Raw genomic sequence first — 26518 nt, forward strand, 5'->3', positions numbered from 1 at the left:
AGTGTTGAAATACTTGGTGACAACTGACAAGCCATAGTTTGTTCTGTCTCCGATAATGAGGATGTTTTCACCAACTGTAACAGGAAAAGCCATACATCTTTCCAATCCCAAATCTCCTACCATCTGCGAGTGCGCCACACTCTCGCTCCATTCTTCTATGACACTGGTTTTCCAACTCTTTATTCCATGCACTTCAGAACAAGCTGTGGCTGAGCAGTACATCTTATGTCCATAATTCAGATCTGGATTTACGATCCACACGTTTTTAATGGTGTCATACACTAGTGTACATTTTATTTGGATACGACCACCAGTGATGTAAATATTGTCGTCCAATCTTGTTGCTGAATAATTCATTCCAGGATCTACTGGGGCTGGTGGGACGTCTTCCCATTTCTGTTCTGACGTGAAACAAGACAGAAGTAAGTTGCCCTTATGGTGAAGTACGAACACATCAGGTCATTTGGTCTTAAACCTCGCTGTGCTTGTAGTTTGTGGCAGAGCTGAACATAAAACCTTGTGTATCATTTTCTGCACCGAGGTATTCTTAGAAACCACGCCCTCATTAACCAGAAATAGCTGATCAACCATATCCAGTCGCAAATTTTCAAAAATAACCCGGACGTCATCTGCATCCAGGTTATTATGTTCAATCCACACCATTGCTAATTGATAAAATGTCATCTTCTTTTTTACATTTCAAGTCATCGTTTGAAATAATTTCAACAAGTTCTGCCTTTGACAGCTCTGCAACATTTTGTGTGTTAAGAAAATCAGCAATGTTATCAGTTAAGTAGGAAAAAGCCCGTTTGGACAAATCAAAGAAGTTATAGATTTTCAAGGTTCTCCACCAAGTTAGACAATTTTCAGGAGTGAGTACGAGACTTTCCTTCAAATAGATGTTACACATTTGTTTCATGTAATCAAACTCCATCAACTTGGCAGTATTGAAGTTGTAGAAATACATTTTGAGAATGTTCTGGAATGTTGACAGACTCATATAGTGAAGATGCAGGACACCCGTCCCACTGTCTGTCATGTCTGAAGTAAGCGAAGTCTGGAAGTAAGGCGACAGTGCTCCGAGAATGAGGCAATTTCCGGTTGTTGACCCATCATCACAAACCACCTGAATGTCTCCAAACGAACCCTTGATCATCTCTTGGTAAATGTTCAGAAGACGTTGAGTTTGAATGTTATCCATTGTGAACTGAAATTGAATTAAATATGAGTCTTGACACTAAGAGGTTTATATGAATGGAGCAAAAGCAGTCAGATAGGCACACAGTTTGCCAAGAATTTAATTTACGAGATAACTATGTTGTATTTGACCATTTGCGGACGTTCATGCTGGATATACAGTGGCAAATTGAAGCGACACGGAGCGGAGACGGTAACATGGATATTTGCTACTGGATAACCATGAACATAAACATGAACGTCCACAAATGGTCCGATACAAGATAGTTCTCCCCATTCAATTCAATAAATGCATTTTCTTTTTACAAATTATTTAGACGATGATTTTTCGGAATGAATGAATGAATGAATGAATGAATAAATGAACACATAATAATAATAATAATGATAATGATATTAATAATAATAATAATAATAATAATAATAATAATAATAATAATAATAATGAAGATAAATAAATAAATAAATAAATACTCCCTAGCGTTGTTGTCGGCTGATAAAGTTTATCAACAGTTTATTTTACATTCATCTATGTATTGTGTTAGCTTTGTCATGATATGGCACCGTATATTTGGAAGATCTTAAGTACTAACTACATGTATCTATATAGCCAATATATCCCACTTGTTTGTGAAATGGTCATTATTGGCATAAATATACTTTTCACTATTTCTATTATATTTTGTTCTACTTATAGCTTCAGAAAATTTTGGATTTCATTTGGCATATTTACAAATATATATATATATATATATATATATATATATATATATTGTTTTTTTTGTTTTGTTTTACCTAAGACAGTGATGCAGTTTACTAAGATAGGATTCCCAGGTAACATATCGATTATATTAAGATTTACAACAAACCTGTTTTATCTTTAAACTACGTTTCAAATTGTTGTCAACACGTTTAAGAATGAGAGTAATGATAAAAAAAACTAATGACTCAGCTTCTTCACTACAAAAAGTACTTAAATCCACACTTTGTATACCACATCTCTGTAGGTAAGTATTTGTTGTCAGAATGCGATGCACACGTTTGAACTGGAAATTCCGAGTTTTTTGTATCTATTGTGGCTTTTCGTAGTATTTCAAAACATTGAGACAGAAATGTTTCAGTAATGTCATTATTAAGTTTGTCTGACCATTTGCAGCTCTTGTTTGACATGGATGACTGAATGTTCTTCAAATATAAATTATATATGACTTTACAATTTTGTTTATTTTTATTATTATTGCAGCTTTGTTACTAAAGAATCATCATCTAGGATATCAAAAAATATTTTCTGTCCTCTTATTCTATGTAACAGGTGTTCGGGAATGTAGTTAATTAATCTGAAATCAAGCAAATAATTACCATATAAATTAAATTCTCTTTGTAGCGTTAGAAATTTTAGAATTTTCCCATTTGGGGAAAGTATATCTTTTATATTTTATATTTTAATTTTCTTTGTCACTGCGAAATCAGATAAGACGTATTTCTAAAATAGATTTGGAATGCATTTTGGAATGTAAGTACATTTTACACCCAAATTCTAATAATAACGTTTTAGTTTGTTTTTGCAACGATCCATATGAAATTACCACGTTACTTTCATATATTTGCAAAAAGATATTGGAACTATCATTTTCAGCCCGCCATTTTTATAATAATTCATTAACATTATTTGCTTAATTGTCTCCCTCTTACCGTTCCAGATAAATTTATAAAACAGTGTATTTAATTTCTTGAACAAAGTTTTATCTGGATCAGAAAGAGGAACGAATAAGAGTATAAAGAGAGGAAAAATTTGCGATTTAATTATAGTTATTTTTCCATTTATTGTTAAAGATCTGTTAGACCAAGAAAATAGTATTCTTCTTGTTTTTGATAGCTTCTGTTTTTTTAAAATTGAGATAAAACATTTGACATAGATCTGTCAAAAATATTATTCTGAGAATTTTAAATGGTTCTTTTGACCAATGCCGCGGTTTGTGATAATAAAGTTTTTGATTTGAAACTATTTTTGAGCCAAACCAAGTGGTCACACCATTGTCTGCATTAAGCATAAGTCCAGAACATTGGCTAAATGTTTTAAGCGTTTTTAATAGTTCTGATAACGTTCGTTCTAATCCACCTAAAGTAAAGTTTGTATCGTATCCGTATTCATCTATGGTGTACATTTGGTTATTTATTCGTATGCGTATGCTCATTTCGTTTTACCGCAAGAGACAATAAGTCGACGCATATAAGGATCAAATAAAGAGAAATAGGGTCACCATGGCTACACTTATAAAATAATTATAGTGCAAGCAGACTAAAAAATATGTTTTTACATGTAATACAACTCCATTTTACCGACTCCACTCCACGTCGCCAGTAAAACTCAATTTGCGACTGTATAACCAGCATGGACGTCCGCAAATACAACATATTTATCCCCTAATTCATAAAAATAGAAATAATCGAGGAACAACAATCTGCAGCTGTCTTGGTAAATTATTCTACTCTATTTTAAATAACTGCCTAACTAAGTGCCTGGAAGACAAAAATCTAATGTCAGAAAACCAGTCTGGCTTTAGCAAACAGAGAACAACTGACAATATATTTATTATAAAAAAAATACGTAAAACACTTTACATATGCTTTATAGATTCCCAAAAAGCTTTTAAAACAGTTTTGAGCGAAGGGCTCCTGCTTAAGATATTGCGACTGGGCATTGGTGGGAAGTTATACACTATCATTAAGCCCATGTATAATAAGTCTGAAATGGCAGTTAATTTCCTAAAAGATGTAACAGAACCATTCAATTCCAATATAGGAGTCCAACTATGTTCAATATATTTATTGACAATCTAACTTTTTTACCAGAGAAATGTGCACCAGTTACACTACAAAACGAAACATTATCACACTTGTTATGGGCTGTCGACCTACTATTAGTGTCAGAATCTACAGTAGGACTTCAAAAGAGCATGCACACTCCTGGCAACTTTTGTGAATTATGGCACAAATCCATCAAAATCAAACTGTATAATAATACAAAAGGGCAAAACTGCAACAAATAGCAAGTTTTTCTAATGTCAGTATGAAGTATGCCAGAAAAATAGCTACACTTATTTCGTATGCTGTCTTAAACTCAATAGGAAATTTTACTCAAACAAAAACGGAACTCTATAAGAAGGATCCAAATCTCTTTTTAAACTGGACATGGTTTTTATTGGACTAAACCCGCCAACACATATTTACAACAACCTAGTGGATGCCCTCATTAAACCTATAATCCTTTACAATTATGAGCTTTTGGATACTGAACTGCACTACAAAATAAAACAATATGACCAACACAAATGTTTTGATATACTAGAATCAGAATCATTACAAAATACATACATACAAACTCCTGTAAGCTAAACCTTCAAGTTGAGAAAAGCAGTGTCAGTGTTGCATGCAAAAGCAAACTCGGCTGCTATCCACTCATTAATAATATACATATACATATTTATAAATACCGGGTGTGATGGAACATGCTCTTATTTTTTTCGCATGTGGCGATGTTAATTGTTTTAGAGGGCCGTGTGCAGCTTGGTTACGTAATACCCCCGCGCGACGGTGGTAGAGCTGCGCCCTAATACACACCCAGACCAGGTGTGGAGGCCATGTGGCCAGTAGTTACGTAATACCTCCGCGAGTTCTGTTTTACGACCTTGTATTCCTAGCGGAATGGCGACAGCTAGTCTGACCATCTAGAAAATATTCCGTCTTGGTCGCTGTGGAAATATCACATGATAGGGGGAGTACCGCGATGTGCCCCCAGGCGATATTCGGCTTTTGTAATATATAGCTAGGATTTTAGATATATCGGGGAGAAACCTTGGAAGGCTGCTGGGGAACGGACGTCGTCCACTGAACGAAATATACAAGTTCAGTCCGGAAGTGGTAAATATATTTTTCTGCTCTGTTGTAATAACCTTGATGTGATTGATGTGACTTTAAATATTTTAATACTGTATTATACCAATATTATTTAGACAGTGTTTCCGGTAATCTGACGAAGTAAATTGTAGGCTTCACTGTCCAAAATATTAAAGCTTAACCAGTCATCCTAGAGGACCTAGGTAAACTGTAGGTTATTGTCTTTATTTTGATATGTACCAGTATTAATTCTGTATTACAAGGTTACTGAATGAGTAGTTAAGGGTTAATTAAAAATTAACCAGTTAGGAATAGAGTTGTAATTCCTTTATTAATTAAGTTCCCCTGGCAGCGTTTCTCAATTATCACACGTGTGCGTGTTGTATCACGGTGAAGTGATTAGAATATTGTGTAAACTAGACACCTAGTGATTAACTAATTAAGTGATTAGTTCTGGGTTGTTATTATTATTGTTGTTGTTAATTAATTAACTGCGGCAAATATATTTGTCAGCGTAAGGTTAATACAGATTCCAAAGTGTATTGCGTTTTGTTGTGTTTTCTAGTGAACTAAACGTTCTATATTATGTACTTTATATAAGATCTTATCTCTGATTATACCTAGAGCCGAGCCACTCGGGTATTGGACTGCCCGATACAGAGAGATCTAATAGATATACAGTTAGGAGAGATATTTGGATAATCGTGTTTTATTCAGTTACGGGTATTATAGGATCCCCTTGACACCGGGCATACTTAGAAAATGTGCAATTAACAAGAACTATTCTCTATGATGCAATACCGTGCAGCAAAACACTACACATGCAACAGAACATAGGGTGGCATGCCTATAACCCATGCATGTTTGCTAAAAATGACACTGATCCACTTATACTTCAAAACACACAAAAACATATAAAATCAATTGCTGACAGTTTAAAGAGAACTACTAACAATAATTACAACAAGTACCTAACAACAAAATTGAAAGAATCGGAAAGCCTTCAATTATACAAACACATTAAGGACAAATGTGTAGTTGCGGATTACCTAACATATTAAAAACGCCCTTTAAATTTAACCTTTAGGAATGTATTATACATAAAAATAGAAAAACACTGCCCAGGTGTTACCAGCCTAAGTGACTTGAAACATGTTTTGTTTTCCTCATATACTGCCCAGCTCACATATTACCAATAGTTGGGCAGACATATTACAAAATGTCTTGAGACAGACAAAATACCTTTTCAGATCCTCTATCTCGGCATAAGCAGCATATTGTTTTAATTATTATTAAACCATCTAAATTATATACAATTATGCACATACAAAAATATAGATTGATGCGCTGGATTCTGTGGCGAGCACAGGAGACCATACACTCTCAAACTGTTTGCCTCATATAATCGTTTTCTGTTATATCACATTCAACTTATATTAGGAGCAAAAAAAGAGAAAAAGAATGTTCCAATTTTATTAAAACTAACATGAATTTTATTTACCTATAGTGGAGTCGAAATTTGTGAAACGTAATTTACTTACCACCTTCAATTATACAAACACATTAAGGACAAATGTGTAGTTGCGTATTACCTAACATATTAAAAACGCAAATTTTAGACAGGGAATTACAAGATTATCGATTTGCGCTTACAGACTAGAAAACGGAACATTGTGAGAAAAGATAGATTATGATGTCTGTGTAATCAGCGTGTAGAGGACGAAATACATTTGTTAACAAAATGCCCTTTAAATTTAACCTTTAGGAATGTATTTTACGTAAAAATAGAAGAAAAAAAACACTGCCCAGGTGCTACCAGCCTAACTGACTTAAAACATGTTTTGTTTTCATCATATACTGCCCAGCTCACACATCACCAATAGTTGGGCAGACATATTACGAAATGTTTTCAGACAGACAAAAATACCTTTTCAGATCCTCTATCTCGGCATAAGCAGCATATTGTTTTAATTATTATTAAACCATCTGAATTATATACAATTATGCACATCCAAAAATATAGATTGATGCGCTGGATTCTGTGGCGAGCACAGGAGACCATGCACTCTCAAACTGTTTGCCTGGTATAATCGTTTTCTGTCATATCACATTCAACTTATATTAGGAGCAAAAAAAGAAGAAAAGAATGTCCAATTGTATTAAAACTAACATGAATTTTATTTACCTATAGTGGAGTCGAGATTTGTGAAACGTAATTTACTTACCACAGCTGTTAATACAGAGTTAATATACTGGTCGTCACAAGACTCCTTTACTGCTGCTTCTAACAACTGTACTGTTACATGTCTAACACATATACTCTGGATTAAAATGGTCAGGTGTGTCAATTTATAGAAAGAGAGAAGAAAAAACAAAACGTGTATATTTATTAAAACAAATCTGTTGTGTAACATGATCTGTCAAGTTGATGCTTCATCAAACTATGAACAACATACGTCACCAGCACCGTAATAGACTATCGTAATAACAATTGCGATCTTCAATCTGGAAATAAACTTCAAGGTTGTACTATAGAAACTAACAACACATAAGCGACGATGTTAACACCTGTACTCTGGGTTAGAATGAGCAGGTCAATCATCTGGTAGATAGGGGAAAACAGAGAGGAAAACGTGTATGTTTAGTAAAACAAATCTGTGTTATAACATGATCTGTCAAGTTGATGTTTCATCAAACTATAAACAACATTTCACACACGATACACCAGGGCAGTGACACAATAAAGAACTTTGACCTAAAAATTAAACTGCAGGTTGTACTAGAATATATTAGATGTTTAGCGACACCCCAGCACGAAAACTACATCGACTATTGGACAGGTTGTACTATACCAAATAAAAGCCATTGGCGACATAGTTAATGTATGTGGTTCAAAAACACTATATGCAATACATCAACCAAATTATGACCCATAAATGTGAATAATACAAACCTTCACCCAACGTATTAACTGAAGAAAGTGGAGTCTTTCATGACTCATTTTCAATACAACCGGATTATTTTGAAACGCCCCCAGTTTCAGACAACAGTGTAGGACATGTTTCAAGCACAAGGCTACTTGACACAGTGGGACCAAATGAAATGGAATTGCAAATATGTATTGCGTAAGAACCATATTTGTTTTTGATAACAGACACTATGACATTTATTACAAATGGCAGGACTGGTGTATTGATTGCTATCAGGCTCGTATTTAGGGTTAACAGATCCGTGCAAGATGACAAATGCCAAACTATGCTGATGACAGCACGATCTTCAAGGGCGGAGTGGCAGGACTGGTTTTATTAAGTGCTATTAGGCACGTATTTAAGGTTTAAGGTATGCAAGATGGCAAAAGTCAAACTATCACGATCTTCAAGGGCGGAGATTAACTTAGAAGCAGTGATTGACATACACAAACTGAGTTTTAACCCAACAGCTGAAAAAAAACACAGTATCCCACCTGCTGGAGAATTTTGTACAGGCAGATGGTGACACAACCCAAGAAGCTTCTGCACACAACCCTCCGAAGAGGGGTGAAACGACGTTGCGGTATAATAGTACTCGTGATGACGTCATGACGTCACGTACTTAGGATGCTTCAACCCCTCTTGAAAATGCATGTTTTTGTCCTAGTAGGAGATCTAAGCAAAGTCGAGATTAATGGCATGTTCATCATCTAGAATGTGGGATTTGTGTCGTTGTAATGCTGTTTCACGATTTCTGTCTGGATAAAATGTGAGTAACATATCTCGGTAATTATAGGTAGGAGAACAATTTATTGTAGTTGTTAACAATGTGGTTCGGACTGTAGTTAATTACAAAAACGAACTCCATTGAAAGTTCCTGGTGATGCACAAGACAAATGTAAACAAATAAACCTGGGGTTTACACAAACACGTACACGCACACACACACGCACACGCACACACACGCGCACACACACACGCACACACACAGATACACACATACACACACATACACACACATACGCACGCACACACACGCACGCACACACATACACACACGCGCGCACACGCACGGACACGCACACACGCACGCACGCACACACATACATAGACACACTACCACCATCAACAAAAACTACAATACATATAAAAAAATTAATAAAAAATTGTCTCGAAAAAAATAATGTCTATTGTTTAAAACAAATGCTATAATCCTTCCCACAAGGATCGCCTTTTTAAAATGTTCACACTATGGAACTTACTACAAGTTATTTATTTTTGAATGGATTGTTTTCTAAATTGCACCCAAAAATAGTTGCGTTTTTATTTTGTTATTTCAAAAACACTTCTACTTATTTTCAGACCAAACTTAAATTATTTACAAATGTTTTTGTTGTAGGATGATGGATGCCACTTTACATTTGTACAGTACAGTTTCTCTGTCAGAATTCCACGTGTATAACGGTTAGTTCACACCAATACCTGGTATTTGGTGCCACATTTTGACTGGAAACACGAACTTTCTTCTTTCTTTTCACACAATTAAAATATTTCTAAATTCCCTTCTTTGCTAAGCGTACAGCAGAACTTGAATTCTACGTCACCGTATCTTGGAGAGTGTTCCAATTCCAATTCTCAAATCAGTAGAAAAGCAGTTCATCTAATAGTCATTCACAATGGAATCATCAAACATGGTCAAGCCGTGATAATTCAAAACGTCACCAGAAAGCAAATGTTTCAGTCAGCATTAGCAGCTTCATCCATAGCCTTGAAACTTTATTTTATAACATTGACAGATGGGAGTCGCTCCGAAATTGAATTAAAAATATCAGGTCATTTCAAACATGAATCAGCAATTTATTGCATGCAACTGATGATTATACTAAGTGATTATGCACAACCCTTTACGTATTTCTAACACGCTGTGTTCGAACTTATTAATGTGTTGATTATGTGTTTCCTGTGTGTTATTGTGTTAAACGAAATTCATTGACTTTAGCGCTATATCTAGATATGTCCTGTGTAAGATCTTCAGCCTCATTTTGGTGAACGACATTTTGCCAAATTCATGGAGATGTAACTTCTTAACACCCGTTCATAAAACAGTAGATAAATACAACCCAGATAATTACAGAGGTGTCACTGTAGGAAACAATATTTTGAAGTTATTTTGCAGTATCATACATAATAGGATCATTGATTTTGCAGAGTCGCACCATTTAATTCCAGCTTCTAGATTGGTTTCAAAAAAGAAAGTCGTACAGACCTTGGTTGAAAAATATACTAAAGGACCAAATAAATATTTATTATGCTCCTTTTGTAACTTTAAAGCTGCATTTGATTCTATATCAAGGGATGCGTTGATGTACAGACTTTTACTTGCAGACATTGATGGCAGCTTTAAACACTTTAAAAAGTTTGCAGTCTGATGTCTAGTACTGTATTAAACTTACTAAATAGCACAGCAACAGTTTCCAATCTAATGTGGGAGCGAAACAAGGTTACGTATTGAGTCCACTACTTTTCAACCTGTATGCTCATGATCTACCGAATATTTTTACACAAAACTGTGACCCAGTGTCTTTATACGATAAACAGTTAAGCAGTTTCATGTTTGCTGATGATGTTATTTTATTGTCAAAATCTCAGTTGGGATTACAAAACTCTCTCGACTTTCTTAGTATCAATTATAAAAAATAGGGACTTACTGTCAACTTGTCAAAAACAAAGATTATTGTATTAAAAAAGGTGGCAAGCTTATAAAAAGATTTCGTTTTACATACGATACAATTGCTATTAACATTGTTCAGTTTTATTGTTACTTAGGCATATTGTTTACCATCTTCATAAATCAAGGCTAATATTCGTTCCTCGTATTCAGCCTTGATACATGTCGTCAAGAAATCGTGCCACAAAATGCTTAAATTTCATTGGATGCGATGAGATCTGATTGCAACGAATCGCAACGCTCCTTATAGATTCCCTTGTTATTGTAACAAAGATGGCAGCGTCAGAGTCCGGCGGTTAATTTTTGATATTGTTTTCAAGATTGTCACATGTTACCGATGCTGTGATTGGTCAGCGATGTCATCGTGTAAGGGACATAATCGGTGTTACACATTTTCTTCCAATAGAGGGCGCTAGTAGTGGATATCAGTAATCTTGACTACATGTATCAAGGCTGAATACGAGGAACAAATATTAGCCTTGATTTATGAAGATGATTGTTTACTGCCTCCAGTAACTTTAAAAGCGCATGTGATACACTTTGTGAACTAAAACAAATTGATGTTAGAAACAATATATCGACAGCTTTAAAGTTATTTCAGTGCTTAATATTTCCCATTTTAATGTATTGCTCTGAGGTTTGGAGCCCCTATTATCTCAAAGAAGTAGACAATACTCCATTCGAAAGTGTTCAAACGAAATACCTGCTTGGCGTTAAAAAATAAGCACCCATGATGCTATACGCGGTGAACTTGGCCAACACCCACTTCTTATTATATGTTTACTCCATGTAGCAAAATACTTGTTTAAATTGGGAATACAAGCTTGTTCGTCAATACTGCATAAGGCGTACTTGGAATCATATTATTCTAATAACTCCTCTAATTTAAACTGGACATTTTATATACAAATGATGTGGATCGATTTCGGCTTTGGTCAAATATGGGACAGTCAGGGTTCTTTATATCCTAACAGAGATACACATAAGTTCAAACAAGAACTCAAGTCGACATATGTAAAATTCTGGTCAGATACTATTCAAAACAATGCTTCTAAACTCAGAACACACAGTATATTTAAATCGGAGTTTAAATTAGAAAGCTACCTGATCTGCACGCCAAACATCGAACAACGCAGACATTTTCCTAAAATGGGAATCAGTGCACACAATATTCATATTGAACTTAGAAGATTCTGTAAACATACAAACACTAATTGGACAGAGGACTTCTTTTGTTTGTAATTCTCAAGCTGTGGAAGATGAAAAACATTTTATTTTAGACTGCCCTATTCATTGTGTTGAAAGGCAACAACTATTTGATGAGTTAAACTCCTTTCCGACTTCTCTACTCTAACTAGCAATTTACAATTTATATTTATTATGTCATACAATAATGATGATATTAATATTCTTAACCACGTATTAACTTTATTGACGGCTATATTCCTAAACGTCGAGTTCTTGTCCGGCTATCAGTGGAGCATTAATTTTATTTATTTATTTCCAAGTACTTTGACCATTTTATTTTTATAACATTCTTTATTATTATATTGTAATTTTATTCCTACAAATATAATAACATTTTTGTCTCCGTTTGTTATTATTATAATAATTATTCATTTATTTCCAAGTACTTTGACCATTTTATTTTTATAGCATTCTTTATTATTATATAGTAATTAATTGCTGTTGTTGCTATTGATGTTGTATGTTGTGTGGGGGTTTTATGTGGGTTTATAAAAAAATTTTTATCTGTTTGCTGACAAAAGTTTGTTTGATATTATTCAATAAATTGAATTGAATTGAATTGAATTGGTGGTAGACATGAGATCGGCTCGTTCCGTACAACAATAATGACAACCGATCGTGACAAGTAATCAATAACTTTTGGCAAACATTAATGAATGAATGTTTAATGACACCCCAGAACAAGCACACATCGGCTATTAGGTGTTTAACATTTTTAATTAGAGAACGCTGTGAGTCCTGCAATGCTATCATAAAGTTTCCACCGCTAGGGATGCAGGCCTTGACAAAAATGACTATGAGCATTCGTCCCACCTTTGATATAGTTGTGATGCACCAGGTGGGACGAGAAATAGTCTAATCGGCCCACTGAGTTTGAGTAACTGTATTAACGTGCCGGTAACCTCCCATCACCTTGAAACTTTTAAACTTTATTTCGGTACACTCAGGCCGTCAAATGACAGCGTATGAGGTTTTTATTGTACACTAGTTATTTACAGTGACAGGATGACAACAGGATTTTTTCGTACAATATATACAAACATAAGTTATGTTATAGGGACTAACGTGCACATTCAGAGCAAGCTGGTTTAGCGCACGCCTGTCATGGGCACATGTGGCGGCTTCGGCCGGTTCCTCCGCCCAGGACATGAAACGATTGGGATGGATGGGAGAAGGGACCACCTGCTCTAGCAGGTGCAAGAGAGCACCAGCAGGCGGAGGGTACAAACATACCAACACCACATATTAATAACTTTAACACATAAACACATAACTTTACTCATGAAGGTCAAAATGTAATTAAGTCAACACCATACAAAACCCGCCGAACAGGTTTCTATTGAATGAACTCGAAATGCCAGCGATAACTGAACGACTACACTGCAGTCATACCCCTGTAAAGATAGGGAATTGTATACTCTTCCTGGTTCAGCATGTGTCAGAATGAGAATACACTGAACACTGACACAGAGACAAACATGTTAGTATGCATTTCCATTCACATTGTCAGACTCGAACAGTGTACATCTCTACTATGGACCTGTTTACCCCTGTAAACATAAGGTATTTCATATTCTTCCTGTTTCAGCAGGTGTCAGAATGAGAACGCACTGATCACTAACATAGAGAGTAGCATGTTAGTACGCATTTCCCATCAAACGTTTAGACTTGTAAAGCATAAATACCAGAGAACTATGACTGAGTGTTGATGCAACTCCTTATACGATGATAACAGAACTTATACCAGTATTATACAACAGAATGGCGTATAACCGCGAATCAACAGTAAAACATGAATTGTAACTCGGTTTGGCTAATGTATGTGCTTACTGTTATTCTAGCAGCTGATTCGTCTCAAGGTATGTATACTAAGGGAGTACTTTTTAAATTATTCGTCTCAAAGTTTGTATACTTAGACCAGTACTTTCTAAATTATTCGTCGCAATGTATGTATACTGAGATTACTTAAATTATACATCTCAAGGTTTGCATACTGAGACAGTACCTTCTAAATTATTCGTCTAAAGGTATGTATACTTAGACCTTCTAAATGATTCGTCTAAAGGTATGTATACTTAGACCTTCTAAATGATTCGACTCAAGGTATGTATACTTAGACCAGTACTTTCTAAATATTATTTGTTGGTTTTAAGCTTGGTCTCCATAAAATATGTGACAGATGCAGAGCGACCTAGACGCTCGCCGATCTACACCACCCGTCTGCGAATGTGTTCCCATAAAATTGTCTTTGGTCTGCGACAACTACATGTATATCTATGTTATAATCTAAGAGGGTAACCATACCTACCTGGTGCAATATCTTACCTCATTGTGTGCTACTGTATGAAAGACTACTGTGGTTGAATTGTTCAGTTGGAGCCAGACCTTCTGCATCTACCCCTAATTCCACTCAAGATATACATCATGACAGCACGTACACAATCCTCTTTTACACTTTATACATGTCTTGTGTTATTGTAATAAACACTGTCCATACATCAATAGTGTATCAATAAGCTGCTTCATTTCAGAATTCAAACTACATTTCTATCACCATCATCATCAGCATCATCATCACAATAGTAATAATAATAATAATAATAATAATTATAATAATAATAATAATTATTATTATTAATTGCCTTATTTCAGCGAACAGGGCTTGCCTAATAGAAGCAACACAAACTAGTTATTTTCCAGGTACGTAATAAGCATACGCTAAAATAACAAATTTGGATTTAATGCATAGAATTACAATAATTATAAACACCAAAATAACAAAATACTAGTATTGTAGTTTCAACATTGACAGGATTTTTTCTGCTTTTTTTTTTTTTTTTTGGTTTGTTTACTGTTTGGGTATTAAGAGTGTCAACAAGGACTCCTGGTGGTTTCACCCTGAAAATTTCAAACCCTGTGTTTTGCAAAGGGAGACAACTCTTAACGCTTTATTATCTTGCGTGTTTTAAACGTTTATGTTTATGTTGTAATCGTATCGGAAAAACAAAATTGAACACCCGCAGCCAAACAAAAATATTTGTTGTGTTGTACTAACTTGTAGAACTTGTAAAAAAGCATGTCAGGTTATGAATTAAAATATGTTCGTGATAATTAGATCAAGTTCTAACACGGTTACTGATTACGCAATGCTATATTCTAGCATTACCTTTTAATACGCGAAAAACTACAATCTAGCACATTGTTTGGCCAAACGTGCTCAAGAAATCTTCAAATAAATAGGAAAAATAAATTTACCGAGTTGTGGTATTCCCATTCATAATGAATTCAAGACTTTTAATAAGTTTAATCAGTGAGGCGTGTTGGAGAAAATTTCATCGGTCTCATCCGCAGTTTGTATTTTCGTACACCCAGTCAAGCAAATCACGTGACATTTCGTTGACCCGCAACATTCTGTATTTTTCCGCAAATCCTGTATTTTCCCGCAAATGACACGGTGTACCTGTAGTATGCATTAGCTATTGACCAATCAAAACGCATGAAATTTATCTAAACGGTAATAAAATCATATACGATTATAGATATGCTGATTGTATAATTTATATAATACAACATGATAAACTTATTACAATATTTTGCTATTTGTCAAACAGTATGGGAGAATATGAAAAACAAATAACAAACAACAACATAATAATAAGAGACTAGGAATACGTAGTTATTTAAGACAAGTATTTAATTTCGTAAATAAATAGATCATATTAAGAACTGGTGAATTAGGTTGCACACAAATATTATTGATATTAGAAGCAAAGTAACCTGATTTACGTAACATTTAATTGAATCTCCTGCATGATTTCCGTTAGTAAAAGGGAGAGAAACGAACGGTGTTTCATGTTCACTTAACTTTATACCGCGAAAAGTCATTACCAGCACGTTATTACTTCTGTCACTTGTTATACCAGAGATGTTGTTATTGGTTGAATTAAAGATTATTTGGACACACAATAACGTTAGATTTAATCAGATCTATGAAGATCAACAATTTAAGTAACTGAATCTCAAAACATTTAGAGGACTAAATGAATCTGCCTTTATTATGATTATTATGATTATTATGATTATTATTATCATCATCGTCGTCATTATCATTATCATCATTATTTACCTTTCGTCGTTTCAGTGATACACTTGTGCGAAGATGAAACTATCAGTGATGTTACAGGGTTCTATCTTGATGCGTTCTTACCTGCCAACACAGCAACCACCTGCAGCTGTTCACTTGAGACAAAATATGAAATTTTGATTGGTATTAATACTATTAAATATCCAGACGACGGCTGTCAATCAGAATTCAGTATACTGGTAGCTGAGTCACAGCGGACACTAATTCACAACTGCAGTAATGAAGACCTATCACCAATTTTCACCGAATTATTAAATCTGGAGCCATCCTCATGAAGCTGAAGACAATAGCTGGATGCCAAGACACGACGTACTGCATGCAAATATACAATGTAGCTACTTCAGGTATAGAATCTTGTTAACACGTTTGATTAGCCAGATCTTAAAAGTTGTGATACTTCCAGATATATGAAAGTCCGTTTGACAGTGCCTAGTTATTGGTATATTTAGTGTAAAACTCTTGACTGTGTTTGCTTTAGATATACGAACACACATGTCATTTGGATATTCTAATCATACCTAATCATTATCGTGCAAGAAAACACACAAAAAATGTATATAAAAAGCCACACGTGTTTATTTCGAGCCGAATTAGCATGTTAAGTTAATAGATTACAGTTTCTATTCCCCACTGACATTCAGTCTCACATTACACATTTGTATTAAATGCCGACATTACAACGCTCTTAGTAAACTAAATTTGGTCTTCACTTCTTTATATCAGTATATATGACACATCATTGCGTACTTAATATGTTGTTGTAGTTAATAATAATAATAATAATATAATAATAATAATAATAATAATAATAATAATAATAATAATTATGATTACACTTTTAATTTATACAGCCTTTCTATCCATTTTTGTTTTTATGAAAAAGGAAATGTTTTATTTAATGACGCACTCAACAAATTTTATTTTCGGTTATACGACGTCAGACATATGGTTAAGGACCACACAGATATTGAGAGAGGAAACCCGCTGTCGCCACTTCATGGGTTACTCTTTTTCCATGAGCAGCAAGGGGTATTTTATATGCACCATCCCACAGACAGGGTAGTACGTACCACGGCCTTTGATAGACCAGTCGTGGTGCACTGGCTGGAACGAGAAAGAGCCCAATGGGCCCACCGACGGGGATCGATCCCAGGTCGACCACGCACCGAGCGAGGGCTGTACCATTCGGCTACCTCTCGCGCCGTTTTAAAAATGAATATAACCACATACTTCGCTGAAATCACACACTAGTGTGTTAATATAAACACGCGCATGCATACGACACGTCCTCAAATTTGTATAAGTTGTATTAATGTACATCTAGATCACGACCGTTTGGTCAATTTAGCTCCATGTGAAAACAGGGTAAAATGTAACAGCATGAACATACTTCAATGTTCCTACCTGGTTGGTATGTGTACTTATACCTCTCAGATTTCAAACTCATGGACTTCAGACTAGTTTACCGACATGTAATAGGCACATACTAACAATATGTTCTTCTCGTTGATTCCTACAGTTAGTTTTAGCCTTCAGTGTTACTCGCCAAATGAGACATCACCCACCATCTCAACAATTAGTTCATCTTCTGGTTCTGATACTGACGGAACCACTAGCTTCACTACCAGCTCAACTATCACTTCAAATACCAGCACAGCTAGCAGCCCAACTCCAAGATCAACGTCCAGCTTAAGTATCAGCTCCAGTTCCCGATCAGGCAGCTCCACGCGCCCAGAAAGAACAAACTCTGAATTGGCCTCCTCATCAGTGTCAGTCTCAACTGTTTCTACAAAGAGACAAACTCGCCATCAGATTCCCCTGGTAATAATGTTAATACTTGTATTTTCAAACAAACGTCCACCTAGGAATAGTGAAATTACAATCCTAACAATAAAGAATGCATTACAAATGTGACAAAATAGATACAAGAAAGTAAATATAAACTATAAAACACAATTTAATTTGACTGATAATTCCTGAAATCTGTTCATGTCAAAACAAAACAAGAAATGAAGTATTGTGTTTCTTCTATCAACACTACGGAATGCAATACAACTGCTCTTTATCGTCCATTTCGAGTGTTATACTGGTCGAGCTACATCGAACTTGTAAAACATAATGTATATCATCAACATGATTACAGTTTCATCTTAAGGTAGCAGTTATTACAACATTGTAATCCAATGAAATATAAACATCATACCATATTATAATATCAGTGATAAGGGATGGAGTGTGGCTCTCTTTCACGTGCTTACAAATCTGTCAGTGCAATGGTTTTGAGATGTTGTGAAAACAAAAGCAAATACTAGGATTACATCATCCAGGCATATGTATTTAAAAATATAAAACAACATTGAAGATTTTTTGTAATGGCCTTATAGGGATAGTTACATGAATATAACTACATATATACGTATTTGTATGAATAAATTATTAGTATCGTCATTTTTATGTATATCTCCTTCACACACATATTATTAGTGTTGTTTCTTAGTTGAAGCTGATGTAGGTGGTGTCATTGGTGCACTTCTGATAGTCACGGTGGTTGTTGCTATGATCATCGTTTATATAAGGTAACTCCCAATCCATGCTTTAATGTACATTGGATTCTCATATTAAATATTTTTCTATACATAAAACCTTTTGATTCATTTAAATTGTTTGATACTATTTACATACAAAATGGTTAAGCCATCGGACTACAGGTTGGTAGGTACAGGGTTCGCAGCCCGGTACCGGCTCCAACCCAGAGCGAGTTCTTAAGGGTTCACTGGGTAGGTATAAGGCCACTACACCCTCTTTTCTGTCACTAACCACTAATCAAGTAACAACTAACCCACTGTCCTGGATAGACATCCCAGATAGCTGAGGTGTGTGTCCAGGACAGCGTGCTGGAACCTTAATTGGATATAAGCACGAAAATAAGTTAAAATGAAATGAATGTCCAGTGATTAACAGTTCTTTGCAAAAAACAGACAGGATAGCAAACCAGCTAATATTTATACCTTCATTCACCTTCACTGAAAGTTAGTCCAGTTTATCAATCTGACTCTAATGTGAACAGACCGGCCTCGGTGGCGTCATCGTTAGGCCATCGGTCTACAGGCTGGTAGGTACTGGGTTCGGATCCCAGTCGAGGCATGGGATTTTTAATCCAGATACCGACTCCAAAGCCTGAGTGAGTGCTCCGCAAAGCTCAATGGGTAGGTGTAAACCATTTGCACCGACCACTGATCCATAACTGGTTCAACAAAGGGCATGGTTTGTGCTATCCTGCCTGTGGAAAGCGCAAATAAAAGATCCCTTGCTGCTAATCGGAAAGAGTAGCCCATGAGTGACGGCAGCGGGTCTCCTCTCAAAATCTGTGTGGTCCTTAACCATATGTCTAACGCCATATAACCGTAAATACAATGTGTTGAGTGCGTCGTTAAATAAAGCATTTGTTTCTTTCTAATGTGAACATGAGTGAAGATTCCATAAGAGTGTGTTCCGGGTTTGCACCAATAGCCTTCGGTTGACTGATCCCTGGACATGTGTTTTTAAGGATCATTTTAGTGTTCTCTTTCGGCAGAGTGAATTGATTTCAAACATACATTTTAAAAGTGTTTTAAAAAGAATAATTAAAACTGAACACATTAAGTTGAGTTCTTAGAACAATTCGATAATGTTTCATGAGATCGATTGGTTACTTGATGGACTTGCAGGTAATCGACAATATTGGAGCTAGACTCAGACGACCCATTTTGATTACCCCATTCTGCCTTATTTTGAGGCCTGCTTTAATCTTGATAATGATAATTACGTCGACGACGACGACAACGATGACGATGATGATGATGATGACAACGACAATTATTGTAAACCGGAGCAGAAGTAAATTCAAAACTTCTCGTGGTTGCAAAGTTTATTTCAGTACATCGTATATGAAAAACCTATAAAATATAATATAAACATTCTTTACTATCACATATAGAAATTTTAACACTTCCGAACACACGTATAATACAAACTCACGATTGACCTAAACTATAGGACTGACTATGTCCAAATATCAATACCAATATGAAATACTATTATAAATAAATATAAAGCTCTAACCAGACACCCGCAGTGTCTGTTTGCTAAGACACCCTTGAAATGTAGCAGTGTAAACATTATATCAAATATAAAACCACTTCGTATTCCTTGCAGAATATTAAGCACAAGTATATTTTTTATGAATCTATGAATGTCTATTTCTGATGAAAGTTGATCGTAATGTGACAATTAGGAAAATCTAGTTATAAAGGTCGTAGTCCAAAAGCATGCCGTGAATGTCTCGGTGTCAAGTCATCAGTCCTGCGTGAAATGTCACAGTCGCACATGAAACAACTACTAACAAACCCAACACTATAAACAATGGCCACTACTAACACAAAAGATGGAATAGACAACACACCTTAATTTATAACTATTTTATATCTAAAGATTGAAAGCTACACATTAGTTAGAAAAGGAAGTAAATGTTTTATTTAACGACGTATATATTAGACAAATACTTAATATAATTATTGCTATTAATATTTAATTGATAAAACGTGCAAAAGACAAACAAAACACCGATGATGATGGAGATTATGTCATCAGAGATGTTAACGTTAATAACGCTAGTGCTAATGTTAACCCTGCTAACGCTAATAACAATTTTAACCGCTATAATACTGATGACAATGATGACAACACTTATGAATATCTACACCACAATAATACTGTGCAGTATGTTGACACGTCATCGAGTGTTGATTGAGACCACGTGTACCTCCACGTCAACAGACAAACACAACCAAGGGCTGAGAATTCACAGACGACAGATCGATTATTATAATACTGTGAACAAAGACTGAAATGAACATTTATGATACACGCCTGCAGACACCGACGAAAGGAAAATAAATATAGTTTTTAGTTTGTTGTGTTTAATGACACCACTAGACCACATTGATGTATTAATCATTGGTTATTGGATGTCAAGCATTTCGTAAATTGTAGAGAACCCACTAATTGTGTCCACTAGTAAAAAGGGATCTCATAGACAGGAAAACACATACTATGGCCTTTGATATACCAGTCATGGTGCACTGGGTGGAACGAGAAATGGCCCAACGGGATAGATGACCAAACTTCATAGGCAACGGATTTTAACAATATAAAGCGAACACTTTACCTGACTTATTAAAGTAGATATTGTTGACAATCCCTTACCTATTCTTGAACAAATAGCATCTATCGATTTCACAATCATAAACACGACAAGCGAGCGACTGAGCTTTATCCTAGTTGCCGTAATTGATCTAGCGGGTTTTTTAAAGACATATTAAAGTCTCCAGATACCCACTTTTGTCTGTTTCGCATAAATTACATTATATATTGCGAGGAACCCACATTGGGCGTATCCACACTGTCTAGGGTGTATACTACCAAATCAAATCCCATAGACCACAATAGTAACATATGTGGCTAAAACTCCTACCCGCAGCGTATCAACCGACATAAACGCCACGGATATAAATACTACCACCCCTCACACATAAAGTGAATCAGAAAAAATTGGGGGACAAGCTGCTCGTTTCTGAGGTAACGGGTAGCGTCTATGACTACTCTAGTTCCGCACAAAATTCTAGTATTTTTTTTACAGGTACGCCATACATGTTTCAAGAACAAGGCTACTTGACACATTGGTACTAGATGAAATACAATTGCATTTTTTTTTTTACCCAGATGAAACTATTATTTTTTACAACCAACACACTCACATTTATAACCAATCAAGGACTTGTGGTGTTCACTTCTCTATCAAAAGTTGGGTGCACCTCAAACTTTGACCCAGCCGGAAGTTATTTGGTTTAGTACTACCTATACTGATAACATACATTTTTCAAAAAGTGTCCAGCTATGTGTCTTTATGACAACCAGGATCTGGTGTATTCTGACATAAACTGACAACCTCACTGAAACTGTTGTTTCTACAGTGCAACCTAATATAATGTACACCTCAAAAAGCATATATATTGCATACAGTTTTGTACAAATGCAATATGTCATATTAAACAACAAAATGTTTTAAAATAAAACTCCTGAAGATATTTACTTTCATTGGGTGTGTGTACTCAGGTATATATGTAGAGACAACAAAGATAGTCAGAGTACCTCTACCCCTTTAAAGAATTCCATTAAAACACATGCACTTGATTGACCCCTAGATTATGAAGACCTTAACAGGCACATCAAAGAAATATCAGTATTAAAAAAATACACTGTCTGAGGAAGGAAACACAAACATGACTGTACCTGTATGAAGTAATGACTTAATGTCCTGCACATTAGTGTTGGGAGGAAATCATTTATGCTAGGTGTGGGTGTCTTCAAGTTACCAGGTGTGGGAATTTCAAATCCATCGGCCATGCTGATTTTCATAATGAACCATCAAAACCATTGGCAGCCACCAATATTCCTGACTATATTTTATTTATAGCCTACTGTAGTTGGAGGTTTTAGTAGTTGTTGTGATATCTGGAATTATCATGCAGCTTTCATACATTTATTTTTTATTAATTACTGAAAAAAACTATTTTTAAATGACAAAATTACCCGAACATCTATTTTCTTGCATTATTTTCTAATCCGGATGAATAAAATATGTATATTAGATGTATTCCTACAATCTGTAACCCAGCATTTTATTTAGCTAGTAACATTAGGTAATACAGCTTTAACAATAAAATAAATTATTAACTTAATCCAAGGCAGATAATCAAATCTGAAAATATTGGTTCTGAATCTAGTATAAACTGAAAATGCTTTTCATGAGAGCTAACTAAGTGATTATTAAGAAAAAAATTTATCTGGAGATCTAAGTATATGTTTAACAACCTTATTGTTATGTACAAATAAGAACAGAATACACAATAGTGACAACAAATTTAATTATGTTTTTGGTAAAGTTTTTCTTCAAATTTACTTTAAATTTTGCATAAAACTACAAATTTGTCTAAAATATAACTTAGCACCCTATAAATATGTCAAAATGACAATAAAAATCAAGTTCTTTACAAATTTGAGTTTTCAGAATTTCATACATAAAAAATTAACAATGTTAATGGGAACTAAAGACATTAACCCACTATTGGCACATGTTATTTTTAATATAAACATAAATTGCGATTAAAATCTTAGTTCAGGTTGCCTATATATAATACCATATTTAAGAGCAGTTCTATATGGCAAGTCAAATACCATGTAAAAAGAAATTATTGAAATCTTTACAGTATGAATTATAGGCCAAAACCAACTTTTCTTCAGTGCTAACTTTGATTCAAACTCCATTCAGAGCCATGTACAGAGATTATTGTCAAGGTCAAGGTCATTGTGAACTTGCATGGTCGAGTGATGGCTAATTAATCAACCAGTATAGTTTAATTAAATAAAATGACAAACTCATAATATTTTTTATTATGCACTGAATATGTGCTATAGGGTGTATACTACCAAATCAAATCCCGTAGACCACAATAGTAACATATGTGGCTAAAACTCCTACCTGCAGCGTATCAACCGACATAAACGCCACGGATATAAATACTACCACCCCTGACACTTAAAGTGAATCAGAAAAAATGGGGGTCAAGCTGCTCGTTTCTGAGATAACGGGTAGCGTCTATGACTACCCTAGTTCCGCACAAAATTCGAGTACTTTTTTTTACAGGTATCCCATACATGTTTGAAGCACAAGGCTACTTGACACAGTGGTACTAGATGAAATAAAATTGCATATTTTTTTACCCAGATGAAACTATTATTTTTTACAACCAACACACTCACATTTATAACCAATCACAGGACTTGTGGTGTTCACTTCTCTATCAAAAGTTGGGTGCACCTCAAACTTTGACCCAGCCGGAAGTTATTTGGTTTAGTACTACCTCTATGGAATCAAGTAAGTATTTTGAGTAATGTGTAATTTAACGAAAAAAAACCCCACAGGTGTCAAAGCCCAATATTTTAAAAGTCATTGTCTCTAATTATTAGGCAGTGTAAAATACTTTACAGCTTTCTTACAGTTAACTTAGAAACTAATTACAATTTTCTTGTTTAAATTACCAACCTGTTTCAGACAATCTTGTTGTTTGTATGAGCTTAAAATTAGTACGTTATATACGAAACAAAAAGTACACGTACCTCTAAAACTAAGGCCAGTGGTTTTAACACTAGCAACTAAGTAAAGTAAAGTTTGTTTTATGTAACGACGCCACTAGAGTACATTGATTTTTATCTTATCATCGTCTATTGGACGTCAAACATATGGTCATTCTGACACTGTTTTTAGAGGAAATCTGCTGTCGCCACATAGGCTACTCTTTTAGGACAGACAACAAGGGATCCTTTATTTGCGCGTCCCACAGGCAGAATAGCACAAACCATGACCTTTGTTGAACTAGTTATGGATCACTGGTCGGTGCAAGTGGTTTACACCTATCCATTGAGCCTTGCGGAGCACTCACTCAGGGCTTGGAGTCTGTATCTGGATAAAAAATACCATGCCTCGACTGGGATCCGAACCCAGTACCTACCAGCCTGTAGACCTATGACCTAACCACGACGCCACCGAGGCCGGCATAGCAACTAAGAACCGTGCCTTTACCATTAAAATTGGCTTCTGACCTGCATAGACATCGCATGTACCTTTGTGCCTACTAAATATTGGCCTCGTGTCTTGTGTCAACAAACACTGATATCATGACTGACCCTCGTCCATTTATTTATACCTACTTTACTGCGTCTAGACAATTAAGGTTCGTGCACGCTCTCCTGGACACAACTTCAGCTATCTGCGCTGTCTGTCCATGATACTGGGTTGGTGGTTGGTGAGAGAGAAGAAAGGACGGAAATGTTTTATTTAACGACGCACTCAGCACATTTTATGTACGGTTATATAGCATCAGACATATGATTAAGGACATATGATTGAGAGAGGAAACCCGCTGTTGCTACTTCATGGGTTACTCCTTTCGATTAGCAATAAGGGGTCTTTATATGCACCATGCCACAGACCGGGTGGTACATATCACGGCCTTGGATATACCAGTCTTTGTGCACTGGCTGGAAGTACAAATAGCCTAATGGTCCCGCCGACGGGTATCGATCCCAGACCGACCGCGCATCGAGCGGACGCTTTGGTGAGAGAGAAGTCGTTGTAGTAGTCTTAAGGTCAGTTCATACTCTGATTGTCGACCTCGTGCGAAGCGAAACAGAGTTGTATGTTTTATTAGCTCGATGCATTGTAAACGAAAACACATTGAACGAACGCGCAGCAAATAACTGTGTTAAAACAACACTGACTTCACTGAAAAATGAAGATTAGGTTTGAACAGAATAGTCTGGTCATTGAAGGCGAAAACGTGGTCGAACCCGGAAACAAATGGTATTGAAATGGTTTTGGTGCCACTAGGAGCGCTGTGTTCTGTAGAACATTCTTTCAAAGGTTTCCAGACATGCATTTAGGTAGGGGTCCAAGCCTCCACTCCTTATATCTGGTCTGTAAGGTCTAATTAGTTTGCGTTTATATTACTAAGCCAAGGTATATTGCATGTATCTCAATCCACTACAACAACAGACTCAGTCCCTTAAAACTTATTATTATATATCAACAGATCAAAGCATCATCAAACCAACGAAGAAACATAATTTGTATAATTTTCAAACTTAGTAGGAATATTATAATATTACAATCTGTTCATAGTGGAAACACAGCACATTTGATGGATAAAACAGGTTCTGCTCTAGCATTATTAAACAACATATAGGCTATACAGTACTCTTGGTTGAGCTAGAATATGACAATGTTTAAGTTCATTGCTTTGGTGTTACAGTATGAACACACTAATCTTACGCACATATATTTGCCGTTGTTCAGAAGAGGAAAAACAAACAAGAACAATCTTCTTTCAATTGTTTATTCAGCTACGTTAGAACCTAACATGTACTTAAATAAATATAGTTCTTGTCGTTGTCGCAGTTCTGATAGTCGCTGTAGTGGTTGTTGTGACCATCATTTTCATACGATAACTGACAATCGCTGTTTGAATTTACCCTGAATTCTCATGGTAAATAATTCGCTAGAATGAACATTATTATTCATTTAAATTGGTTCACAATATTTACCTGCAGAACGCAGTTGTCTTTTGGTTGTCGTTTGTGAGTGAAGTTGATGATGATGTTTATTATTGTTGTTGTTTTGTTTTCAGGATAAAACGAACAAAAGACAAACAAAACACAGATGATGATGATGGAGATTAT

General features: G+C 35.4%; 1 protein-coding gene and 1 long non-coding RNA gene across 2 annotated transcripts; one reads left to right on the forward strand and one right to left on the reverse strand.

The window, feature by feature from the left end:
• Nucleotides 1-6: 6 nt before the first annotated feature.
• On the reverse strand, nt 7-7391 carry LOC121390773. The gene is made up of 2 exons (XM_041522691.1): nt 7320-7391; nt 7-1207 (listed from the first exon to the last, which is right to left on the reverse strand). Exon 2 carries the CDS (start codon nt 1199-1201, stop codon nt 650-652), a length of 552 nt encoding a protein of 183 aa, XP_041378625.1. The 5' UTR covers nt 1202-1207; nt 7320-7391; the 3' UTR covers nt 7-649.
• A 2071-nt stretch (nt 7392-9462) lies between these two features.
• Nucleotides 9463-18751, forward strand: LOC121390742. The gene is made up of 4 exons (XR_005960253.1): nt 9463-9527; nt 14692-14739; nt 16181-16527; nt 17703-18751. It is a non-coding gene; the product is annotated as an uncharacterized LOC121390742 (long non-coding RNA).
• The last annotated feature ends 7767 nt before the right edge of the window (nt 18752-26518 follow it).

This window comes from Gigantopelta aegis, chromosome 15 (assembly GCF_016097555.1).
Source record: "Gigantopelta aegis isolate Gae_Host chromosome 15, Gae_host_genome, whole genome shotgun sequence".
Lineage (NCBI taxonomy): Eukaryota > Metazoa > Mollusca > Gastropoda > Neomphalida > Peltospiridae > Gigantopelta > Gigantopelta aegis.